General features: G+C 33.3%; 1 protein-coding gene across 1 annotated transcript; it reads right to left on the reverse strand.

Annotated features, from left to right (window-relative positions):
* Positions 1-8,017: 8,017 nt before the first annotated feature.
* Positions 8,018-18,998, reverse strand: LOC117173879. Its single transcript, XM_033362525.1, has 3 exons — positions 18,917-18,998; positions 8,403-8,901; positions 8,018-8,312 (listed from the first exon to the last, which is right to left on the reverse strand). The coding sequence occupies exons 1-3, from the start codon at positions 18,996-18,998 to the stop codon at positions 8,018-8,020; spliced, it is 876 nt and encodes a 291-aa protein (XP_033218416.1).
* Positions 18,999-26,350: the final 7,352 nt, after the last annotated feature.

A 26,350-nucleotide genomic window follows, 5' to 3' on the forward strand; every position in this document is an offset into this window, starting at 1 on the left:
ACAACGTGCCTGTGCATAGCGCCCATCCTTGCTATTAACAACTACAAATGCTGTTTCGAGAAGGCTTGGACCAAAGGAACTAGAGGTTACATTAGAGTTTACTAGTTGTCATGCTGGGTTTTTATCGTTTTTTGAATTGTTGAACGTGGAACATCCTGGTGGAGAAATCGGTTTGGCATCAGTTCCTGTTGATGTTTATGGGTCATGAATGAAGGTATGATGGCGACCATGACAGGTACTACACACTTTATCAGAGTGACAATCTTGAACTTTATGTGGTGCAAAACAGTTATCACATAAGCCTCTCAAACGGACAAATTCCGGACGCTGAGAAAGAGATTTAGCCTTTAATCCCTCGCAGAACGCAAAGTAATGATTCTTCTGACAGAGGGTAGCTAACATTAGGTGAGGGTTTTCTGTTAAGCTTTTTTAAAGCATTATGTGCCTTGACGGAAGAATTTAATTTGTGATGTTTTGAAGAACTTTTCGAAGATGATGACATTGTTGTGGTTGATGTACAAGCTGAGTGGCCCATGGACTCAAGTGCCTTGATTCGGGTCGTGAGAAATATCTTGATCTGAACAAACGTCTGTGGTTCCACTTCTCCTCCGATAGAGGTTTCCCAGTCCCGACGGGAATGCTGATCAAGTCGTTGAACGGTAATGTAGGTCAACCAATCATCCCATGTTTCGACGGGGCGTTTAAGTGCAGTCAAGGCACCGATGGCTTCTGTCGTTCCATCTAGTAGCTTCTTCAACTCAGAGGCAGATCCCGTAGATACTGGCTGTAAAGAACATAAAGCGGCAATCTGAGAACTTACCAACAACCGAGTGTTTTGGTATGTTTCCGTTAATAAATCACATGCTCGATTAAATTTCTCGGCAGTAGTGTGGATGTTGCTGAGGAGATGAGCAGGTTCTCCAGATAAGCTTATTTTTAAATAATGCAATCTTGCAACATTTGTTGTTTTGGGGTTTGCCACGACAAATGCATTAAATAATTCACGGTAATTTGGCCAATCCAAATAATTTCCCAAAATTTTGTAAGTTCGATCTTCGGAAGGTCAGGACCATGACCGTGATTCGCTTGTTGGCCAGGGTCTACCTGATCATCCCTAGAAGCTGGTCCTCTATCATAGACCTCCATTTTGTCCAAAAATTTACCCAAGTCGACTAAATAGAGTTCCTACGTTACACATACTTATTCAACGTCAAAGCCAAAGGACTCGAATTTTCTCGCCGATAGTAGGTGAACACAAGAGTAAAAAAACAGATTTCGAAAATAAACATAATTAACTTTAATTTGGCTTCATTACACGGAGAGAAACACGTTCTTATCTGTCATAACTTAAGAATTTATTGCTAATTGAAATCATGATAAAATTTTTTTATTTATTTTTTAGTTGCTAAATATTGTGGTCTATCAAATTAAGTCATAATTCTTTGTGTTTCTTCATACACAGGATTAAAAAAAAGTAGTTTTGTGATCTCTGTGATTGATAATTCTCAAAAAAAATGAAGATTATTTTTGTCATTCTGCTCGCATTCGCTGGGTTTCTTTGTTTAAAATGTAAATGTATCATATTATTATGAATAATTTTTTTAATGCATTCCATAATTGTCAAAAATTTTCCTACGACCAGTGCGAATACTATTTAAGAAGATGTTGAAAAGGTTATTGAATCTTCGTCAAATCACCTGTAATAGAAATATTTTTGACTGTTTAGACCTCGACTATAAGTTTAATAAGTTTAATTTTTAAATCCCAAAAGATCGATTTTTAACCCAAAATCAAATAGTGGACTTTTCATTTGAAAAATAAATTATTAATAGAAACAAAACTAATTTTCTACAAAAGTGATATAATTTCCTACGAAATAGTTCAGTTTTGCGTTAAATTATTGAATTTTGTATCTACGAGAAGATTGTTTAACCAAGTAATTTAATTTTCTAATTGATTCACATTCTTTTTTATATTTATTAATTCGAGTTTTAATTCCTCAACCAGCTTTACAGCTTCTCTGTTTAATAATGCTAGCGATTAATGAATGTGTATAATTTTGGGTGAAAAGTTTATTTCAAGTTGATCAATGGTTTCTTGTCTAAATTAAATAACGTGATGAAAATTGTAATTGAGATAACGCCTTAACTAATATGGCCTTTTAATTAATAATAAAGTTTCTATCAAGTGTTTTTATAATTAATAAATAAAGATAAATAATTAAGTTGTTAATTCCTTTTCTAACACTGAATTTAGTAAATACGTCAGGTATATTAAATGTCCATTTTGAAAATTCCAAACATAAATTTAATAATAATTTTATATTTTTTTATAATTTTAATATAATAATGTAAGTTCAAGTTAGCTTTTTTCTGTGATAAAATTGATGGAATCTTGAAGCACATTTATCAACACAGAATTTTTTATTAAATATAATCACCAAAAAAATGAAAAATTTAATTAGTCACCTTGATTTATTAATTATGAAAACACTATTAAAAAATCACTAATTGTTATGAAAAACAATTTTGGTTAGGACGTTATCTCAATTATAATTCTTATCAACAAATTTGTTCAAATGTCGGCCTGATAAAAGGTCTAAAACACAAACGTCGAAAATTAAGTGATTTAAAACTTAGAAAAAAAAATTAAATTAACTTGAAATAAACTTATTGAAAATTAATTATGCACTTCCATTAAAATATGGCATTATGAAAGGGAAAATTCATGAAATATACAATAGTTCTTCTAAAAAAACAGATAAAAACTTTTAGGAAAACTAACATAGAGGCCTGTTAACTAAATACTGAAAGTCTTTCTTAAAGTGCAAACAATTCTTTAAAGAAATATAATATTAATTTATATTTAAATAAAATTATACACTTAATATTTTTTCTCATTTTTCTGAAGAAGAGATTTAGATCATTCATTAAATTTATCTGATGAGGTATCTCTCATCAAATGTAAATTTTGTGATAACAATTACTTTGATGAAACTGGCCAAAGAATTAGAGCTTATATTATTTAACGTAAAGAAATGAACATCAGCTGATAAAACAAGTTTTTAACACAGTATTTTATCTTTTTATTGATCCTTTGAATTTTTAATCTAAACTTCAAAATATTATAAAAGAATTCAAATTTACGTAAATTTATCAATTTTATCCAAACAGATGAATGTTCAAATGAAAGGCATCAATATTTAATCAAAATAGAACTCCTAAATTTTCATTTTAAAAAATTCAGTTTGAAACAAAAGAAAACGATTTCATAACAATTATGAAAATCTTCAAACAATAACATAATTTTCTAAAAAAATAGTTTAACTTGCAACCAAGAAGTTTAATTACGAATCATAAATATAATTTTTCACGAAAAAAATATTAATTTTCAACCAAAAATGAAACAGTTAAATTTTCAGAAAGAACAAAATAAATATTTACATTGCAGTTAAGTAGCTAGATTTTCACCTTTAGAAAATAAAATCTAATTGGAAAATTGAGGACTTAAGAAAACTATTCAAAAGCCGTCATATTACAACCAGAAATAAAATAGTTAAATTTTCAGTTAAGACAACAACTAATTTTGGACAAAATTCTCAAATTTTCAATCAGAGATTGATTTTAATCTGAAGAGTAATAGTGCGGAAGTAGATAACCAACTTATTCCCGAAAATGTGTCTATTGCATAAGAATTATTTAAAAATCAAGTACATTTTATTCTTGAAGAATTGTATTGATTTAACACATACAAAAAATAAATTCAAAATTTTGTAATTATGTTCTTCAAGTTGTAACATATTAATAGTGTTTTTTTTTTGCTCCAACCAAGAATTTTTTCAAACAAAAGTACTCAATACTAAAAGTATATCTAATTACATAAAAATATAACAATTCTCAGTTAAATATTTGCATTTTTAACTAAAGACAATCAATTTGCACCCACACAAATTTTAGACAAGGAAAATGACTTCCAAAAAAAGTTAATTCCGTAACCAATAAAACTAATTTTAAAGAAAGGGATATAAAGATAGGGATATAAATAAGGATATTTATTTCTTCAAATATTTGAAAACATGGTTGTTTTCTTTAATGTTTGTCATGTGTGATACCACAATCTGCATTATCTCTATAAATATAAACGTTTTTCCTGCAAAATTAGGTGCTGATGGATATCCAGACTATATTGATTCATTCACCGTTTTTATGGAAATGCAGACTGGCGCTTATTTTGTGAAAAGACTCCAAGAGAAGGTGTTTTTAGCGAACAAGATACCTGTAGACTGGATAACACCACGAAATAATCTTACTCTTTTCAAAGACTACAGAGTTTTTATACAAACTTCAGGGAATCAACGTTTTATTTGCAAAGCAAAAAATGTACACCAGAATTCACAATCAACTCATGATTCTCGTCAGCCTTTGCCAATAAAAGCCTATATACATTTAGAAAAAGACCTGTGGGTTGAAACGAAACATTTTCAGCCCTACAGGCTCAATATTAAACAAGACAATCATTACAAAAATCAAATTTTCGTAACAATACCAGAAACCTATTTAGTCTATTCTGCAAAATTTGAAACAATTGCAACACCACATGCACCATCGCCACTACAGCAACCAAAGAACAGAATGGAAAATTTCTTGAGGCTCATGCGCGCAACTAATTCCGCAGTTTATTATATGTAAGGAAATTGTTCACTTAGCTAAGGTAAAAAGTTTAGTTAGATTGAGCAACACATTAATTTGTTTAATATAAACTCTTCTTGTAAGTCAGTAATTCTGGCCAAGTAGCTGACTTTGAACTTTATTATTTTTGAGAGATTTTGTTTGATTCTAGTATCTGAAAATCAAGCAAACATTTAATTACTTATAGGGTGGAAATATGTAGGCTCATAGTAGCTAATCTTTCCTTCGATAATAATAAACTAAATATACCTGAATTCAATATAATGCCTTTGAAGGTCTAGAACGGTGTTCTTCTCACTTTTTAAATGATTTCAATTTAAAAACCACTTACTATCAAACTATCTATTCTTTATCATGCCCGTATACAAACTCTATTTAATGTTAAGATTAAAGTACTTTTTATATCGCAAGTCTTCTACAATTTTCAAAGTAAACCCTTACAATTGTTGCTATTTATCACACTATCGCAGTTTTATTTGAATGATCTCATGATGTTTCGCTACTACTTTGATGATTGCTTCGGACAGCTGTTTTTAATCTATATTCTTCGTTAGTCTTCAGCTTCACATTGACGTGTTATAAGGGATAGTATAGGTTCCGCAACTCATGTTTTTTCCGTGCTTTGAATTCTGATGTATAAAATGATGTATAAAATCATCTGGAATCCTTACCCATAGACCTTTCTAGCACAGCCTTTAGATATCATTAGTGATATATCATGTCCCTAGAAGTATAGGGTGCTATCTCACATTCTTGACAAAAAAAAGAAAATGGTACCATAATGTACTCAAGTAACAAAATATCTATTGATATTTTGTAACTTATTTATAATTAAAGAATTAAAAATTAACACATAGCTTCAGCACTACCTCCTGACAATTTTATAATAACTTAGATTTTACCTAATTTTTTGAAATTTATATCTCGAATTATTTTGTTGAGCGCCAAGCCTGTTATAGGCTACTTTACTGCTAAAAATTTGAATCCCATAATAATGGAATGAAAATATCATAAAAAGGAGAAACTAAGCTCAAGTCAAAGAACGCAGCATACCGGCTTCTAGCACGTCTCCTTAGACTTGGTAGGTGGGCGTTTTTTGCAAATGAAGAGGGTTCATAAAGTCAGCAAAATAAAAAACTCTATATTTATAAAAATGGGGATTGATAAAAATTTATTTAATGACACTAAATTGGAAATAATTAAAAGTCTGGTTTAACATGATTCACAAAACAGGCCAAACCCTCGCTTTCAGTCACCCCTTTCTCGGATTTCCTAAAACTGCTGACTTCCGCAGTTTCTCATGGGAGTAGGGCGAGAGCGGTTGCGATATTATATATATCAATATATAATCCAATTCAAAACGAGTCAGTTTCTATTCCCCGAAATCAGTCCAAGGCCATGTGCGAGCAACCCTGACACTTGACTGAAAGCGAGAGTTTGGTGTAAATCTCGTCGTAATGGTCAGGTTCGTAATCCTAACATCGACCAAGGCTCTAAAAATAATGGTCTCAAATCATATATAATATAACAAATCTTGAATCCTAACCTAAAAACTTAAAACCTAAACGCAATCTGAAAAGTTAGTATTCTCTGCCTGGAACTTCATCACAGGCAATTCAGCCCTCTGCCTGGTCATTCGACCGTTAGCGTAAAAAATTGTCAAATGAGACACGTAGAAAGGGAATAACCAATATCAGTGCTCATTGACGTGACCTAAGGGTGAAAAGACCAAAATTTTTAAATACAAGTAAATTATATTCGATAAAAAGTGAGACGTTTATGATTCGAGAACCATCATGTGAAACATCACCTCAAGCAGAGAAGTCAAATGGAACAAAATACACTTAAGCGGAAAAATGGTTCACAATTTATTCAATTTACAGTTAACTTAACGTGACGATGTGTACTAAAACAATTTTTTTAAAGGTTTTGTGCAATTTTTGTTCCCAGAAGGAGATTTTTCATTTTGTAATGTAATAGTAGGACCTTTATGCAAAGAAGAATTCTTTGCTTATCATATTCCACAATAAATGTAAGTTAAAGATAAAAACTCGTTTTAATATGCAAAGTCATCTTCAATTAATTTTTAATTAAATGAGCTCAAAGGTGTTTATTTCAATTAGATGTTTTCTTTTGTGAAGTTATTTTCCACTAGATGGTAGTAATCTGGAACGAAAATAAGCTTAAGATTTATACTTGTTTTTAAAGATGGAACATGAACTGAAGGATCTTTATTCTAAAAAAGAAATCGTAACCTAAGAAATAATTTTTCAAAATAATTTGCAACTTGCGATTTTATCCATTTTACATTGATTTATTCTCGCCCATCAGGATATTTATATTTTTAATTATTAATCATAATTATTCTAATCAAATCTACAGAGAAAGGATCAATAAATGTTCATTTTCATGTAAAATGATTCAATTTAGTTGTTAACTTTTTTAAATTTTATAATATTCTATTTTTGCCTTTTTTAGTTTTTATTTTCCTACTACATGGACAATGAGATTTTGGAAAAAATTGACAACTATCCATATTTTATATTAAGAGGTTAATTTTAAGTTTCAAAGATTTCAAATATGTCGTAAAAGAATCTGAAAGATTTTAATACAATTTTTTCAGATTAAAATTTTTTCGATTTCTAGAAGTTTCAGTAGTTTGGAAATAGTAAAAAATAATTGAAATCTTGTGAATATTTTGAAAAATTTTCACGAAATGTACATTTTTCAATATCTTGAACGTAAGATTAGAAGCTTTTAAAGAATTTTAAAGCTTTTAATAAGAGCAATCAAATTGTCTCAAGATTCGTGGTTAAATTTTAATTGATTCCTTTATCTTCGTTTGATGTTTATTGTATGAATAATTAATTTTGCCAGATTAGGAATAGACAGAAAAGAATCGTTAGAAATGATGAATACTTCAAGTTTTATTTTAAGTATAGAATACTTGCCAGACTAAGACTATTTTTGAGAATCACACATAATACTCACTCCTTTATATAGACATTTTTGTAAATTGTAAGATTTAATATCTTTATTGAGTTCATCACTTTACTGGTCCGATAAAATCGGACAACGTTCTGTCGCGATTCACTGCTATCCAAGGCTATCCACTATGTTCACAGAATAATTTCCTTTAAATCTAATTAATAATAGTTGTTCAGATTTCTCTCATTTCTGTCGTTCTGACTGGTAAAAGACAAATCTTAGTAATCGGACGTTCGCATTACGAAATGGAAGTCTTTAAGCGAACAGAACGTGCTAAATCGTTCTTTCCCTTGTAGCATTTAATTATACGACCCTACAACCATCTAGAAGGCGGTAACGAATTATGTTTCACAAGAACGATAACATCGATCACAAGAATTAGCTCTTTTTTGAACCATTCTTTGTTCTGGAATGTTGGTCAAAGGGATTCCAATTAGAAAATGTACAGCTGTAAAATAGAAAAAGTCTTCAGGCTCATTTGAAAGAGAGACAATAGGACGGGAATTGAGGCAAGCATCTAAACGAGTAAGAAGGTTATAATACTCTTCGTCTATAAGAGTATGTTCACCTACAATACTTTTCAGATGGTTTTTAAAACTCTTAACTCTAGCCTCATAATGCAAATTAGCATCCAATCTAAGATTTAAAATGAAATCTTTTAATTCCCGGTCAACACCGTGAAATATCGTACCAGTATCACTGTAAAAGTATACATGTCTTCCTCACCTTGAAGAAAATCGCTGAAATGCGGCGAGGAAAGCGTCAGATAAATAATCAGATACGAGTTCTAAGTAAACAGCTCGCGTAAAACAACAGACGAAAAGCGCAACGTAAGTTTTGCAACTCTGTCTGCCACGACCGGAATCAAAGCGAACATCATATAAACTTGCATAGTCTACACTAGAATGTGTGAATGGACGATGTGGGGTTAATCTGAATTCAGATAAGTCCCCCACAAGTTGTTGAGACAGAGCCGCTCTCGCACGTGTGCACTCCAGACAACCTTCGGTCAGCCGTTTTACCAAAGAGCAAACTCCTAAAATCCAGTAACGCTGTCTGAGCGTATGTAAAGTTAATTGCTGAAAACCGTATAAAGATTGAAGATGATCATGTGTGGCGATAAGCTCACTTATGTGGTGATGCGGCAACATGATAGGATTCTTCTTATCAAAACTGTTAAGAAGATGCCGTAGTCTTAAACCTAACTTCAAGAGATTGCTGGAATCTAAAAATGGATTAAAAATGTTTAATAGCTTGTTGGATTTTAATCGAATTAAGAGAAATGGTTGACAATTTAGATTTAGGATTATTAAGTTTTAAGTGCTTGAACACAAAGGTATCAAGAAACCTTTTACAATAGGCCGTCATGCGAAGCAATCTTGGCCAAGAGAAGAATTCAAGTATCAAGGGAAATGGACTTTTGATCTCACATTAAAAACATGATGACTCTCTAGTGGCCACTGTTTTAAATTTGATTGCGAGGGGGCTGCGTTGCGAAATTTAGGCCTCTTTGAGGAATGCAAAGTTAACCAAGGTCTGCGTTGCCACCATGAGGAATGCCTTATCGATTTTTTGGGCGTGATTCCCCGAGTAGCGCAGTTGGCCGGATTGTCTTAAGTAGAAACGTATCGCCATTTTGCACTAGGTACCAGCTCATGATTTAGAGAAACTCTGTCGGCGACAAACACAGGCAATTGGAAGGATTTTTTCCTAGCCAAGCCAAAACTGTTACGGAATCAGTTTGACAGTAAACAGGTATTTTATCCAATGACATAGTTTCCATGACAAATATAAGTGTCTAAGTTAGCAATGTAGATCCGCAAAACTCCAAACAAGGAATTGATACATATTTAACAGGAGCTACTTTAGATTTAGCGATTAGTAGGCAAACATGAGCCTGGTTTAAATCTTGACTAAGAATTCAAATGTAAACGGAAGCTGAATAAGCGTTTGACGAAGTGTCAGAAAAGCCATGAAGCTTGAATTCAAACTTTGTCTACAATTGTCGGGTCCATCTCGGGACTTTAAGTGATTCTAATTTTTTCAGAGAACCATCATAATTCAACCATTCAATGTCAAGATCATCAAGTAGTCTGACGTCCCAGTCGAGTTTACGCAGCCAAAGTTCCTGCATTAAAATTTATACCACTATTATGACTGGAGTTATCCGACCCATGGGATCATACAACTTGGTCATTATTGAAAGAACAATCAGTTTTGTCGGATTTTTCGAATAAAGAAGAAGTCACTTTAGGTAGGAATGAATCACACTCAGGATACGAAAATAAACCTAGAACCATCAGCTAAACATCCTCCGCTAACGGAAATTCGATAGCACGTTCGTGTTGTCCCGAGGGACAATCTTCCAAAAGTTCGGGTTTATTTGCGGTCCATTTTTGAAAATGGAGACTGCCAGCTTCTAATAACAGTGTTGCTTTAGCATGCGCCTATTTACCCTTAATCTATCTGCACCAAAGAAAACATCATCGACGTAAATATTATTTTCTAATATATTTAGCGCCAAACGAAATATACTCGTATTTCTTTCATCATAAGCTAAATGCTTAACTACTCTGTCAGAATCTTGGGAACTACGTGAAGATGAGAATTCAAGGAAGAATTATTGAAAGTTAAACTTGAAGCGTGGAAAACAACCCTCAACTTAGTAGTGGAACTACTTTCTTTTAAGATAGGTTGGTAAGGCAAGTACAAATTTTGTGGAAAACTATCCAATTTCTTTTGTTGAAGAAGTTGCATGTGTATAAGGCTTTCATATTCTGATAAGAAACTGGAGTATTGTAACAATAATTTCGATTTCTCCGATAAACGACAAAGTACTTTATTCAAAACGATCTTAGATCTCTCCAGGGATGTACCTATTTTTATGAAAGGACCGTTTTTGAAAGTTAAGCGAATCATGTAACGTCCGCCTTTTCTTCGTAGGTATTTCCTGGTGAAATGCTCATTGCAAAACATTTCGTCAACTGTCAAAGTATTTTCAAAGGGAACTTCCTTCAACTCGCAGAACCTGATTCAGTCTTCATGCAAGACTTCAGCTGAAATAACCTGATGTGCTGTAACTTGAATGTTGATTTCCATTTGATTTATGACTGAAACCGGCCCAGATAATATCCAACCAAAACGGAACTTTGCACATTAATAGAACCCAATATTCCCTGTTGGAAAACAGGAAGTAAACATGAGCCATATTTATCGGCTCCCAAAATAAATTATCTTGATGGGAGTTAAAGAGATTTGGACTTGCTAACCCTAACTCTTTTATATTAATACTAAAGCTTGGATGTGGACTTTAGGACAGTGCTTTTCTGTAGAAATTAATTTAAATTGTAATAACTTTCTTCAAAACCCAATATTCACTGATCCAATGCCATATACTACTGCTTTAACCTTTTTGTAGCGTGGATTTAATATTTTCATTGCTCTCTCGGTGATGAAACAACATTCAGATTCTTGGTCCAGCAAAAGTCTAAATCTGTGACTTCCTCCATTTTCAGCTTAAAAGGAAATAACAGCCATAGCGAGTAAGGTTAAGCGCGATAAATTTGAATGATTATTTATAAAATGAAACGAAACTCTATCTCTGTTTTTGTAAGCGAAACATGATTTACCCCCACCCCCAGGGTGGAATTGCCGGGATCATTTGATCCTGACGCGAGAAAACTTGAAACTGCCAATTGAGAAGTAACCGATGCAGAGCTAGTTGATGGTAAGGTGGGATTGCAATTATAACCATCGGAATGCAACAGGAAATTATATCTTAACTCATGTGTTTTACACGTAACTTTTCTAAGTCTTCTAGAATATTATTCGAGACATTAGGAAAATTGATAAAGGCTTGTAAATGAGTTGAGATTAAAGCCGTCTTATTGTCAAATCTGGTCTTTAGCGACTCCCAAGTTGAGATGAAATTAGCTTTAGTTATCGAAAAATGTCGTCAAAAACTTTCAGCTTCGCCCTTTATGGACAATTTCAAATAGTTCAATCTTGTTACATTTGACAAGTAATCGTTTTGAATGATTAAAGCATTAAATAAATCGCGGAAATTCTACCAATCCTTGTAGTCTCCTGTAAACTCCGGTGAAGTGATTTGAGGAAGTTTAACAGGCAAGAAATCATGACGAATAATTTGAGGCTGATTTAAGCTCTCATTAACCTTAGTCTCAGGAGTAAGCAAGACCAAGTGATTATACAAAAAATTCCGCGCATTGAGATAAGCATCTTCAATAGCAAGATGGTTTGACAGTAGCCGCTGTTAGATTGGCTTTTCCAATTTTCTTAAAATTGGTTTCAGTGCGTAGAATCGCCTGAGAAATCTCTAATAACTCAGAGAATAATGGATCCATTTGAAGAAAAGGAGCAATTTAAATTGAAAGTTGCTGATAATTCATCTAACATTGAAAAGTCTTAATTTGCAAATTAAATGACTGATTTACTTTAGTTTTAAAGTGCTCTGACAAGGCGAGCAAATTCGAATGTTCGAGAGCATAATTATTAATAAAATGTCAATAAATCATCACTGAAATACTACAGTCTGAATCATTATTTTGTTCTCTTTCATTATAGGCAACTTAAAGTTATCATCTTACTACTGGAGAAGGTTATAAATCGATGGTCTCTAAAATTAAAGGTGTTGACAATCATCCAAATATCATCGGGCAAACTTGTTATTTCTTCCTTCAGATGAAGAATAATGAAAGACCGGTGCAGTAAAGAATGATAACATGAAAGAGTACAGTACAGACTATTTTGAGAAGGACGACTGCCTTACAGTACGTGCGAAGATGTTGTCACAGGCTTATATTCTTGCTACGTGACCTCAAGCCGTCATATTTTCCACCTATTTCCTGTGCTTGCACTTAATAAAATTGCTCACTTTGGTCTTTTATCTATTAATTTCACACTTTTGAATGTTTTTTCACGATCTTCCATCATGCTCGAAAGACCATTTGTTTAATGTTTATGTCTTTAAATAATCAATTTTTCCAGATCAGGAATAGACCGAGAGAAATCGTCAGAAATAATGAATAGTTCAAGTTTTATTTTAAGTATAGAATACTTGAGAGACTAAGACCATTTTTGAGAACCACACAGATCACTCACTCGTTTATATAGACATTTTTTCAATATGTAAGATTTAACGTCTTTACTGAGTTAATCATTTTAGAGATCCAAAAAGATCATGAAACGATCTGTCGCGATTCACTGCTTCAACACGTGAGTTCAAACATTCCTTTAAATAATAAGGAAACTGAAAATAGCTTTGAAAAAGGCCATGTCGATAAATTGAATCATTTTCAATGGCATAAAATCTCATAAAGTCAAAACATTACAACATTCAAGATACCGCCCGCCTCATGAGTGGTTAGTGGACGATGAAAGAAAAACCAATAAGTACTTTATCGAGTATTTGTCAACTTCTTTCAAATCTAATTAATAGTAGTTGTTCAGATTTCGCTCATTTCTTTCGCTCTGACTAGTAACAGGCAGCATGATAGGATGCTTCTCATCAAAACTGATGAGAGCATGCCGTAGTCTTCCACCTAACCTTAAGAGCTTATTGGAATCTGAAAATGGATTCAAACTTTTTAATAGCTTTTTAAATATTAGGACAAATTTAAAAATTTTCAAAAGACATTTACAAGGGCCTGAAGCTTTAGAAATATTCCAAAAAAATTTTTGATTTGATATAGACAAGAATTTTAAGAAAAATGTAAATATTTCACAATTTTGAAAGGCAGAAGTTTTCTATGAATTTTTAAATGTTTTGAGAGAATCAAGCAATTCAAATCACATGAACCAAAGTTATTTCAAGCAAAAAATAAATTTGTTAAAATCGATTTATAAAATCTAGGAACATATTTTATTGTGAACTATTACAATTATGGAAAAGAAGTCGAGGTAAACTTTGGAAATAAATATTTCACTATTTACATTGTTTATTGAACAAGAGTTTTAAGGGTTCAATGTTTTTCTCTTTAGCTTCAGGTAAAAATTGCAATTATTATTCAATCCTAATGCTGTAGGGCTTTTTTATTCCTTAAAAGATTTTCTGCAAATCTAATTGGTACCTTTTGTCTTGAACATTTATTTAGGGATTATAAAATCATTATTTTTGTAAACAATACGTTTTCACACATTTCCTAATTAAAAAACTACCCATAAGTTTTTCAGGGGAACTTTTAAGGTATAAAAGAAGTGATACAACATTACAATTAAATAAGTATTACAACTTTTACCTGCAGACAAAAAGAAAAACATTAAACTTCAAATTGTTTTTGTCAAATAAAGAAAACCCGAAATATTTCTTTTAAAATTTCACCTCGAGTTCTTTTCCAAAATTAGTTATAATTAACATAAGCATATTTTCCTCCATTTTATAAATATTTTTTTAATAGGATAATTTTTTTCAACTTTATATACATAAATACATACATAAATGCATAATTTGTTTAAAAATTATTGTTTATTAAAATATTTGAAAACCGTAAATGAATTTAAATTAATCAGAATTGCTCTACCACCCTGCGTATTGCAAATATGGGCAAGGTATCAGAAAGCTACAATTTAGCTACAAAAAAGTATATTTTGTCTTGCGATATGTCCAGATTCCACTTTACACGTGTATCATTCAAAAATTAAAAATGGCGCATATATTTAGCGTCAACTTATAAACAGAAAACTATCAAATATGGCATAACATAATATAAAACATGGATCGAACTCACATTTATTGTGCGCTAAATCTGAAAAATCTTAAGAATCGCATTGGCAGAAGATAACCTCAAATAATTATGCAAAACCATGCGTGGCAATATATTTGTACCATTGCGATATCCAGACCTAATATGCTAGGCTGAAATGATATTATATCCATTCCAGGTAAATCCAAAATGTTACAATAAAGTTAATCAAGAACACAATAAACCGCAAACCCTTAACCCCAGGAAGGTTAACTTGAGATCGCAATAATCTGCAAACCTTAAACCCCTGGAAGGTAAACCCATGATTGCAATAACCTTCAAGCTCTGAAGCCCAGGAAGGTTTTACCGAGATCACAATAACCTTCAAGCCTTAAAGCCCAGGAAGATTAACCTAATAATACAAAGCAACAGCACTTCTAGCAGCTATTCTCTCTCCGAGAGTCCTCTTCAGAATAGTTGGAAGGAATATTTTAGGTGTTTGTCTCTAGCGGCTATTCTCTCTCCGACAGTCCTCTTTAGAATAGTTGCCGAGGAATATTTCCAGGTGTTTGTCTCTAGCGGCTATTCTCTCTCCGACAGTTCTCTTTAGAATAGTTGGCAAAGAATATTTCCAGGTGTTTGTCTCTAGCGGCTATTCTCTCTCCGACAGTCCTCTTTAGAATAGTTGCCGAGGAATATTTCCAGGTGTTTGTCTCCAGCCGCTATTCCCTCTTCGACAGTCCTTTTCTGAATAGTTGGCGAGTCCTTTTACCCGAGATAATTTTTATCAATATCAGCTTATTCTGAAATAGTATTTAAGTCATTGATATCTTGTTCTGCATGTGTGTGCTCTCTTAATATCATTTGAAAATGTCTTTTCGTACTCCTTGTGTCTAAAAACTTTATAAATTTGGTTATCTCTGTGAAAAATACGAGATTGGAAAAGATCGAAGACTGATCACTGACAATATTAAGAAAAAAATCTCCGAATCTTACAATAAAGTTATGCACAACTGAGATAAGAATTGGGTTCAAACATCTATTTGTAATTCTTGTTTCTCGAATTTGAATCACTGGGCAAATATGAAAACAGAGGTTGTTATTGAGCCAGTCATGTGGCGTAATCCCAAAAGTCACTACACAGACTAATATATTTGTGCTTATGATAGATTAGGCTACAATAAAATAAATTTCAACCTCATCGTTCATCCAGATGTGTCTAGTGTCACAATATCAAAGAGAGGTCTCATTGAAAGATCTCACAATCCTGTCATTCCATCGAGCTCACATCTTATGAATGTTGAGCCTGTTAACATTGTGCTGAGAGTGAAAAGTCCGATGATGCTGATAATAATGAATATGAGGATGAATCGCATAATGGAAATCCTCACCATTACAATCAAAATGATTGAGATGATCTCGTTCGCGATTTCGGTCTTCCTAAATACCAAGCTAAACTATTGGTTTCGAGACTCCACGAAAGAATTTGTTACAACCTGAGACTAAAATCGCTAGCTACAGAAATAAGGAAAGGGAACTTTCGCCATTTTTTTCTATTGAAAATTCCGTTTCGTTTGTAATGACGTGAAGGGTCTAATTAACAGGAGAGTACAAACTAGAAGACTAATGGCTGTTTATCAATTCTTCCACTGAAAGTCTCAGAGCGGTGTTATTGCACAATGGAAATGAATATGCTGCAGTTCTGCTAGGTCATTCTACCGTTTTGAAAGAATCATATAACAGATGTAAGTTCATATTGCAGAAATTGCATTACAAATCTCACAATTAGTAAGTTTGCGGTGATTTCAAGATGATCAATATTTTGACTGGCTAACAGTTAGGAAATACAAAGAATCCATGTTTTGTCTGTCTGTGGGATAGTAGAGCCCTCGATCAACATTGGGCAAAAAATGATTGGACAATGAGATCAGAATGGAAAATTGGTTCACATCATGTTTTGAATGAAAGCCTTGTTGAAAGAGAAAAGATTCTGCTACCACTGCTTCATATCAAATTGGGATTGATGAAACAATTTATCAACTCATTAGACGTGAATGGTGAATGTTTCAAGCATATTCGAAACACGTTTTTAAGTTTGACTTACCCTAAACTTCAGGAAGGAATCTTCTCCGGACTTGACATACAGAAGCTAATGAAAGATAAAGAATTCTTGAATACTATGAAACCTGATGAAAAAGATGCTTGGTTGAATTTCCAAAGTGTCTGTGAAAACCTTTTGGGGTATAATCGTGATAAAAATGTCAAAACTGTAGAATCTACTATGTTAGGAAACTTCAAGAAATTAGGATGTCTAATGAGCTTAAAAATACATTGCTTATTTTCTTATTTGGACCAAAAAAAGGTTTCTATAAAGGTTTCACCAAGATTTCAAAGAGAAAGTGCGGAATTACCAAGGTCACTGTGATGAGAAAATAATGGCACACTATTTCTGGTCGTTGAAGAGAAATGATAACTCAAATAACCATAAACGAAAAAGTCTCAATCGATGAATCGATACGAAACGTGATCGTTCGCATTAGAAAAAAGGTCTGAGTAGTCAGCTTACACGTTATTCTACCATGAGAGTGGAAGTCTGCAATGATCTTGGATCAACCTGTCTGGGGGTTATCATGCTGACAAGATATAGGGTATAAAAAATTAAAAAAATTGAAAACCATGATAAATAATAAAAATACAAATACAAAAATTAAATTACTGTATATATGTGGGTTAACCTCTTTGGAGTTACTGTGGTCTCAGGTTAATCTTCCTGAGGTTTAGGGCTTGCAGGTTATTGCGTTTTGGGGTTAACCTTGCTGTGGCTTAAGGCTTCCAGTTTATTGGGTTCTTGGGTTAAGCTTCCTGTGGTTTAAGGCTTGCTGGTTATTCAGTTATTGGTTTAACTTTTCTGTTGCATATGGGATTTACCTGGCATGGATATTATGTTGTCAGTCTAGCATATTAGGTCTGATTATCGCATTGGTACAAATATATTGCCGAATATGATTTCGCATAATTAGTTTGAGTTATTTCCTGCTAAATCTATCCTTAAGATTTTTAGGTTCAGCATGCATCAAATGTGAGTTTGATCCATGTTTAATATTATGATATGCGTTATTTGATAGCTTGCTGTTTATAATTCGACGCGAACTATATCACTTAAAAACTCTAAATTCTCTTAAAGCTATAACCTAGGATTCAGCTAAACAAACCTTCGGAAACCTCAATTCAAATACTTTAACAAAACTCAAAATAATTATTTATGAAACTTTTCGTAATGATTCAAACACAAATTATTAAACTAAAATCGAAATTCTGACAATTTAATAGTCTTAGCCTCGGAAATCTAGTGACGGACGGAACCTAACCTCAAAACTGACTATAGCTTAGCATCAATAACTGAGCGATAACCCATGACTAGTCCTAGGCTAATTTATTTTATCATTATATTTTCAACCATGATTGTTAATTTTATGCATTATTTTTAATCTTGACAAAAGTTGCGTTTAGCCTACCAAACTACACTGCCTCTAAATTCACTTGAATAATGGCCCTTAATATCGCAAAAATTTTCAAAATAGCACTCTTAAATTTTCTAAACTGATCCCCAAAGTAACTCTGAAACTAACAATCTGACTAAGATAATCGATTCTTGAGTGAAAATATATACAAAGAAAAATATGCACAATTCATAATTTACAAATTTGAAAATATATGCACAACTCTCGACTTTCAAAGTCCCTATAAAAATTCACTCAAAAAGGGGGCGGGTTAAATCATTCACTGAGCGACGCTATTAAGGGGCTCGACTCATGAATTTTCAATGCTATAAAATTGGGATACATTTTTCATCACTAACATAGCCTAGAAGCTAAACTCGACTGGGGACTCAGTTCAATAAATTTGCACATCACTAGGTTAATACTTGAAAAAGGAGATCATTCATGAATTTTCATATTAATTAAATCACGTTTCAGGGCAAAACACATTTTAATAAAATAAAAATATTTAGGACCACTTCACTGAACATAATGTAAAATAAGGAAATGCTTAGTTAGGGAACTTCTACCTCGACCATGTACCCAGTGCTGTCGTAAATATGTCGTAACGATGTCGTAAAGACGTCGCCAAACTTTGTGCCCACTTGGTATGCCGCCGTTTTCTTGGCAGTAACAAAATATAAAGTTGGCCTTACCCGTAGAATTCCGCGACCTTAAGAATGAACTTTTTTGGGATGTTGAGTCATTGTGTGGGTCTTTAATATTTTCAAAGGAGGAACTGTTTGACAAGAAAAACGCAAAAAAGTATACAGAATTATGCCCGACTGCAGTCGGCAAAGAAGAGCGAACACAGCGGCGATCGTCCGGGCCTCGTTCTCGGCATTTCTACTACACCTTTTTTCCGGAGTTCCTATTGGTCATGATGCCGTTACGGTTATAGGGTCCTGCGTATACCTTTCAGAAATGAGTTACTGCTGTTATTTCTTCTTCCTTAATTTCCATTCCACCAATTTGATCATCTTTTGGAGCCCAAAATTACCTTGGCTGATCGGAGGAGGATTTAATGCAACACCAATTGGTATTATCCAGCGTGCTAATGTCATGTACAAAGGTCTAGTCATGTTGGGAATTTACAATGAAATTATTCATCATGAAGTTTCCAAAAAGGTTTTACGGCAGGTAGTGGAAAATGTTCAAAAACACACCAGGAAGGGTCCGCACTTCCTGGTAGTGTGGGGATCTTAAATAACATCGCCACAGTGACTCCAATATATATAAGAAAATATACATAATGAGAACACAGCGCCGATGCTACCAAGGGACCCACTAAAAACCACCACCCTTTCTCCTTGGCATAATTCCCCCCGGAACCGCTTTTGCATTACTTCAGGGGGTGCCGTTTTCTTAGCCGTGCTTCGGCCATCTTCCTTCTTGACAACTTGGCCTTTTCTCTTATTTCTGGGCTTGCTCTTGGACCTGCCGAGCTGTAATGTTATATTCAGCGTACGGTAGGCTTCTTCAACGAGGCTGCCTCCATATATGCCAAGCATCACAACGTCCCCGGCAGATGATCGGTCCGGGGTTTCTCTTCTTTGGCGGCGCAGAGGCAGCACTGTGGCGTACTCTCGCACACCACAGCCCTATGGCCCTCCTTGCCGCATCTCCAACACATCTTCGACCTATCAGGGCTCTCGCAACCAGCTGCCATGTGGCCGTAGCCTAGGCAGCGGTCATGGCCCGGGTTCTCGCCGTTCGTCCAACGTTCTCGATCAGATCCCTATGAAGACCTTCGTTCGTCACAGTGTGATCGCGAAGTTGGACTATGAGGCTCTCCGCTATTTGCAGCCCGTCGCTAATTGGGAGCCACATATTCTTCTTCTCCCTGCTGAAAGCCACCATTTCTTCAATGGTGTCATGCAGCAGTTTGAAGAGATCATATGTCTCGCCAAGCTGGACATCCATTTCTGAGATGTCCTTCTTGTTGACGGATATCTCCCTGCTAGCTCCTTCCTCAGTGACGTCCAAAGGACCTCCCAGCTCCTCGCAGACGCTCCGCTCCAAGTATGATAGGTTCCCCCCAAAATCCATGGAACCAGCACCGGCCACCGGGGCTTTCACCCGATCGGAACCAGTGGGAAGATTTTTACTTTCTTGAGGTATTCTGTTTATCTCATACTCACTCATCATTGGTTTTAATTCAGGGTTCAGATTTTCTTCTCTTACAAAATTACTTATGGATTCATGATTAAGTCTGCTTTTAATCTTTTACTTTGACGCCGTACACGTTCTTCTATGCACTTCAGGAAACGGTCGACCTCGGTACAGCCTAAGGTCCTAGATTAGGTCCTAATTATTATTACCCTATCAACCTCTCGCAATCCCATCTTGTATAATCCGACCCTTTCTCTTCATCATCTCCCACCATCCCTTCCTTCCAATATTTAGAGAAGAATCTGCTGTCTCCACCCTATCCATTTCCACCAATAATGTTCAATTGTGCTCCCACTTAAATACAAAAATTTCCAACTTTTCCTTTTCTTCGAAACTTAATATTACAGTCAGCGACTTTAATTATTCTTGTACTTTCGTCTAGTTAAGAACTTATCTTGTTACTTCCGCGCAACTACAATTATTAGAGTAGATTTTTCGGTTTAATTATTGTCTAATACCTTTACTTAATAAACGATTTTTAATATAGTAAACATTTACTTATTAACGAAAATCACCCAAAAATAATGTTCAATTCTAATAATCAACAATTTTGGCATTTCCATAAGTATCACTTGAATTCTTAGAACTCCTGTAAGATTTCTTGAAAATCCACAAACTACTCAGATTTTTTCGAAATCTCTTCAACTTCTTTAAAATAATTTAAAGTAATTCGAAATAGTAATCGAAACAATGCTTTGCATTCCAAAAAATATAAAAGATTTTAATAGCATCAATCTGTAAAAACATGGTAACTAACGTAACAATTGGCAAAAATTGGTAAGAATTGGTATCAATTTGAGTATACATGCTGAAATATTTACAACTCTTTTCTTTTTCACATGAAAGCAGTAAAATATATCTAAAATTGAGTCTTCAAGCAGATGTTTATGATCAACAAGCTTCAAATTAGTTTAACTTAAAGTTGACCGTTCAAAGTATAATCTTAAATGATTTACAATGTTTCGGGCATAATAAAGATTGTGAATACAAATGACTTTGATATCTGATATGAGACATTTTTCTTCTACCACACTTTTTTATTTTGAGGAATAATTATTTTTTACCATTGCATATAAATGATAAGAGATAGTTTATAGCAGTCATTTGCTAAGACATTCCGCGAGAAATCCTTAAAATAATAGTTTGCCTTTCTTTATCATTAGGACTATTCAGGAGAAATGACGATTACTTTTGCCATTCTGTTCTTATTCATTGAATTCTTTTATATGAAACGTGAGTATACTATAACACTGTGATTATTATTTGTGAAAAACACATTTAACTTCAAACGTTATTTGTTTGTACGTCTAAAGCGACTATTATTAAAAATCACTGTTGACTTTAAAACTTTACAATTCTTTTAAAAAAGAAGCCACAAACTTTGTAAAAAAAACTTACTCGAAAACCTTTTAACTAGATATGTTTGACTGTTCAGAGAGAATAAAGCATATGAGAAGTTTTAAAAAAAATTGAAGACATCATCTGGTCCTACAACGGAAAAGTTCTTCGTACCCCGAAGTGCTTTTTTCAACCCCTTCAGCCGTGATTAGTGGAAATTGCTTCTCGGGCGTTAGAAGGCTGTCGCAAAGCTCGTCGAAGATGATGATATAATCAGTATCGTCTTTCCAGTCTTGGATACAGAAACAGGGTTAAAAGCTGAAGAGGCGTGATCGGTCAGCAAGAAACTGCTAATTCTCCGTAATCCATCTTTTTGTCTTCTGTATTGTCCTCCTTGCGTCAGATTACACCCGTATTTTTTCAACAATATGCTGCTTGATTGCCAGCACCATTAACAGTGTGATTGAGGAATCTCAGTTTTTGGGTGAAACTTAGAACTCTTTCCGTGAACAGTCTAACATATGTTATTTATTGAATCACACCCTGAACACAGGACTTATTCTGTCTTGCCCATCTAATCTTCTTGTTTAGATTAAAGGAAGCGACTCCTGGTTTTTTAATCCATCGTCGGGTTTAACCTTCGATTTGTATCAACCGAAGCTCTCGCAGTGCACAATGTAAACTGTACAATTGATATTTCCAAAGTCGGTCTCCTCCGTGATATCCTCACGAAGGAAGGGATCCATTTCAGTCAGATCTTGAGGCCTAGCAGGAACCTGCATGATAATGTTCCTCCTTATTCTAAAATCGCTATCACCTCTCAGGAGGTGCCTCCTTTCCGTTGTTGGACTTGATGTCGCTCCCTCATCTTTGTCTATAGCTTGTTGAAGCTGTGATTTGAGAAGTGTTTCATGCGAATATCCAGTTTTTAAGAGTTGGGAGTGAATTTCACAAAGACTATTGCGAAACTTTCAGAAACTCTGGTTGTTTCTGGCACCACAGAGTGTTCATACGCGCCAGAAACCCTCCGGGAACAGGGATAATACTAACATCTTAGCAGCCTAGCAAGGCATCCTTGAGTTGATTTGTAGACTCAATGCGGGCGTTCATCATCGTGTTTCCATTCAAATTATTTTTAGCTACCCAAACTCTAGGGTTATTGTCCACTGATAAACCAGTTAAATGGTTCGTCCTCACTTAAAGAACCCCACATACAAGGATAAGGTTGCATACTCTGATAGGTTGCTCGGTTTCCCAATGTCACAGTTTAGGACTCTTCGTTCAGGTGCTATTGAGCCCCTTATGCGAAACAGCGAGAAAAATTGGAATTCTTTAAAAAGGGGGAAAATAAGAAAATCGGGAAAAGATTGTGGAATCTGCATTTAACTGTCTTACCTTCAAAATAAAATCACTGATTCTTATTCTTTACGTATTTCAAACAATTGCTATTAATAATGATGCTTTTCATGTGTAATAAGGCATTCTATACTGACTTAATAATAATAAATTTTGAACCTGTAAAATTAGGCACAGATGGATATCCAGCCCATTTTGATCCTTTGACCGTTATGATGCAAATGGATACTGGCTCTTATTTTGTAAAAAACGTGGTGGAGATGGAGGTTTTGGTGAATACGCTACCCGTAAACTGGATTACACCTCGGCACAATCCAAGTCATTTTGAGGACTATAACGTCTTTATACAAACTTTAGGAAATCGCAATTTTGTTTCAAAAGCAAAGCGCCTACATCACAGCGCAGATAAAGCTCATCCTGTTCGCCTGTCTTTTCCTAGGATAGCTTATGTGCATTTAGACGAAAATGTATGGCTTGAAACTGAATCTTTTCAAATCTTCAATGTCACTATTCAACAAAGTAATCATTATTATAGAAACAGAATTTTTGTAACGATACAAGGAACACTTTTCGTCTATACTGCAAAAGTTAAACCAATGTATACACCACAGTCACTAATTAACGCCGTACCAAGCATCTTCACGATCACGGGTTAAACTGATATTCCAGCATTTTCTATTTAAGATTCCGTTCGCTTGGGTAAAAAGTTTAGTTATTTTAAGTTAAACGTTTAGTTACATCAGGTGATATCAGGGCTAAAATTTATATATCCTTAGGATATTTCGAGTTTATTTCAAAATATTCTAATTATATCTAATGAATGTGCTAATTACCCATTCCAAATATTTCATTCTCTATCTTTCATGTGTACACTTAAGTAATAAAAAGTTTAGAAGCTTCGTCGTCATAAAGATTTCGTACTTTTCTTGTGCGAATATTGAGATAAAGTCTATTGTCAAGTTTGTGCAAATATGATATTGAGTGATTTACAAAAGCTAGCCCAATTTTGTGAATTACTTCAAGCTTAAGAAACCGAAAGTTCTTAAAGAGTACCTCTGAAGATCCTCCCAAAAAAATTTGAAGTGCAAATATTGATTAGATCTCTTTCAATATCAATTTTTCTCGTTTTAGTCAATCTGACCCTAGAGCACCGAAAATATACAGAGACCCCTAATTTATTTATTAATCTGTTGTTTATTAATTTGTTTAAACTATTATTGCCAAAAATCCCTTTATAGTTGCTTTATAATGTGAAAAATATTACTCCGAAGGAAAACAGTTGAATTTATTTTAAGAGTTGTTTAAGAATCTTTTCATGATTCAAGCAAAGAAATGTAAATTTCCTAATAGCCTAAGTAGTGCTCAGTATGCTCAGACTGTTTATTATATCTATTTTAGGGTTATCGTTTGTAGTTCTATTAGTATAAGGACTTCAGGTATTAGTGGATGAGCATCCTAATTCTACGAATGTTTTGTGTAAATTTATTTCTCAGAAGACAACTTGGCCCTAGAAACTTGATTAATAAATACTAAATGCTCAAAAGTTAAAAAAAAAGTTTTATTAAACGTAGTACGTTCCGAATAATATCTCATATGATCTTCTGTACTGATATTTTGGTGAAAAAATCTCCATGGATATAAGATGTCAAAAATCAGTGGAATTTGTGTTTCTGTCTATTGGCGTTTGAAGAAAGGGCCACTTTAAAAAAATGCAAAAGCAGGTTTTAATGTAGCCTCTTAGATTTATAATGGCGTATAAAAATTATAATATTTTCTAGACATTTTTGGAAAAAAACTACAACTTGCTGACCCTCCAGAAAATTTTAATTTTTCTTAATTTGTATATTTCAAGATTTAAAAAGCAACGCTAGGCGTTTTATTGATAAATCTAAAATCATTTTTGCAGAAAAGAAATCTTCATTTCGGTCATTTATTATATAGGGGTCTAAGGAACTTTGAAATGGCGCAAAGTGGGAAGAAAAGTACATTTTTTTAACAAAAATCGACTGACAGTGCTTTTCTCAAGGGATTTTGATTTTTTTAGAATTGACTGTGAGGCTTACAAGTATAATATTTAACTATGAAATTTGTATTTAGACTTAACGGAAATTTGTTATTTAACAAGAAACTTACAACTTTTTGTTGCTAAACTTTTCCATGATACCATTTATTTTAAGACTTTGAAATTCATTAAAAAAGCTCATAAATCAATTTAAAAACTAACTGCAAGTAATTTATTAGTAGGTTTAATTAACCAAAAAATTTTTAATAACGTTATAAACAAATTAATTAACGAAGGTTTTTTTTTGTGATTTGCAATGATTTGCAAGTTTGACGCAGAGCTTTTGTATAAAGTATCTCGAAAAATAATCTGCGCTTACAATAAGTTAAGAATAGCTAATAATTGGCAATTATTTAAACAATTTTTATGAACAAATGCACATTTTGACCTATTTATGCTGAAAAAACTCGGCTTTTTTGCGGAATCAACTTCAAATATTTTGCCTAAGACTCCTTGCTATCGTATTTTTTATAGTGATGGAAAAAATGTTTATTATTTAAACAACTTCTGTAAAAAAAATGCATATTTCACCCATTTTTGTATGAAAAGGGTTGATTTTTAGCGGAATGCATTTAAAATATCTTTCTTAAGACCCCTTGCTATCATATTTCTAATAGTGACCAAAAATTTTAAATATATTAACAATTATTATAAACAAATGCACATTTTGACCATTTTATGATGAAAAGGTTTGATTTTTTTGCGGAATCTAGTTAAAATATTTTGCCTTAGACTCCTTGATATCATATTTTTTGTAGTGACCAAAAAATGTTAATTATTGTAAAAGTTTTTGTAAACAAATTCACATTTTGACCGTTTTATGATGAAAAGGCTTGAATTTTTGTGCGGAATAAAGTTAAAAGTTTTTTTCTAGGATTCCTTGCTATCATATTTTTCATAGAGACCAACAAATTTTCTACATCTAACCGATTTATTAGATGATTGGATCTTATTTGTTTCAAGCCTAATGGATTTTAGGTCAGGATTTTTGGGTTAAGAAGTTAATAAATGTGGGGTTTATGGGAACGTGGATGCATGCATTTGAAGTTTAAGTTGTTTTTTATGTAATTACATATCTTTCTTTTAGGGATAATGCGTTAAAGGTTCAACCAAAAAATTATGTGCAAATGAAACCAAGTTTGCAGGGAGTCTTAGGCAAACCATTTTAAGTTGATTCCGCAAAAAAATTAATCTTTTTGATCATGAAATCGTTAAAATGTGCATTTGTTTATAAAAATTGTTTGTAATTATTATTGTTTGCAATTATTATCTGTGCTTAAATTATTGTAAGATCTCATCATTATCTGTGATACTTCATAAAAAAGCTATGAGTCAAAACTAGCTGATCATTGCAAATCACGAAAAAATAAATTTTCTTTATTAATTTGTTAATTAATTATTAATTAATTAATCATTAAAATTTTTTGTTAGTGGTAGAATAATAATCAATGGATTTTAAAGGCTTAAAAATATCCTTAAGATTTAAAAAAATAGATGAGATTTCAA

The sequence above is a fragment of the Belonocnema kinseyi genome, chromosome 5 (genome assembly GCF_010883055.1).
Source record: "Belonocnema kinseyi isolate 2016_QV_RU_SX_M_011 chromosome 5, B_treatae_v1, whole genome shotgun sequence".
Classification (NCBI taxonomy): domain Eukaryota; kingdom Metazoa; phylum Arthropoda; class Insecta; order Hymenoptera; family Cynipidae; genus Belonocnema; species Belonocnema kinseyi.

Bases quoted from the DNA above. Each gene is read 5' to 3' on its own strand.
- LOC117173879 (XM_033362525.1), bottom strand. From the start codon at position 18,998: ATGACTAGACCTTTGTACATGACATTAGCACGCTGGATAATACCAATT. The intron at 8,902-18,916 runs GTAATTTTGGGC...ATCCATTTTTAG, and splicing joins TCCTCCTCCGATCAGCCAAG to ATTCCAGCAATCTCTTGAAG. The intron at 8,313-8,402 runs GTGAGGAAGACA...TTTAAATCTTAG, and splicing joins TTTCAGCGATTTTCTTCAAG to ATTGGATGCTAATTTGCATT.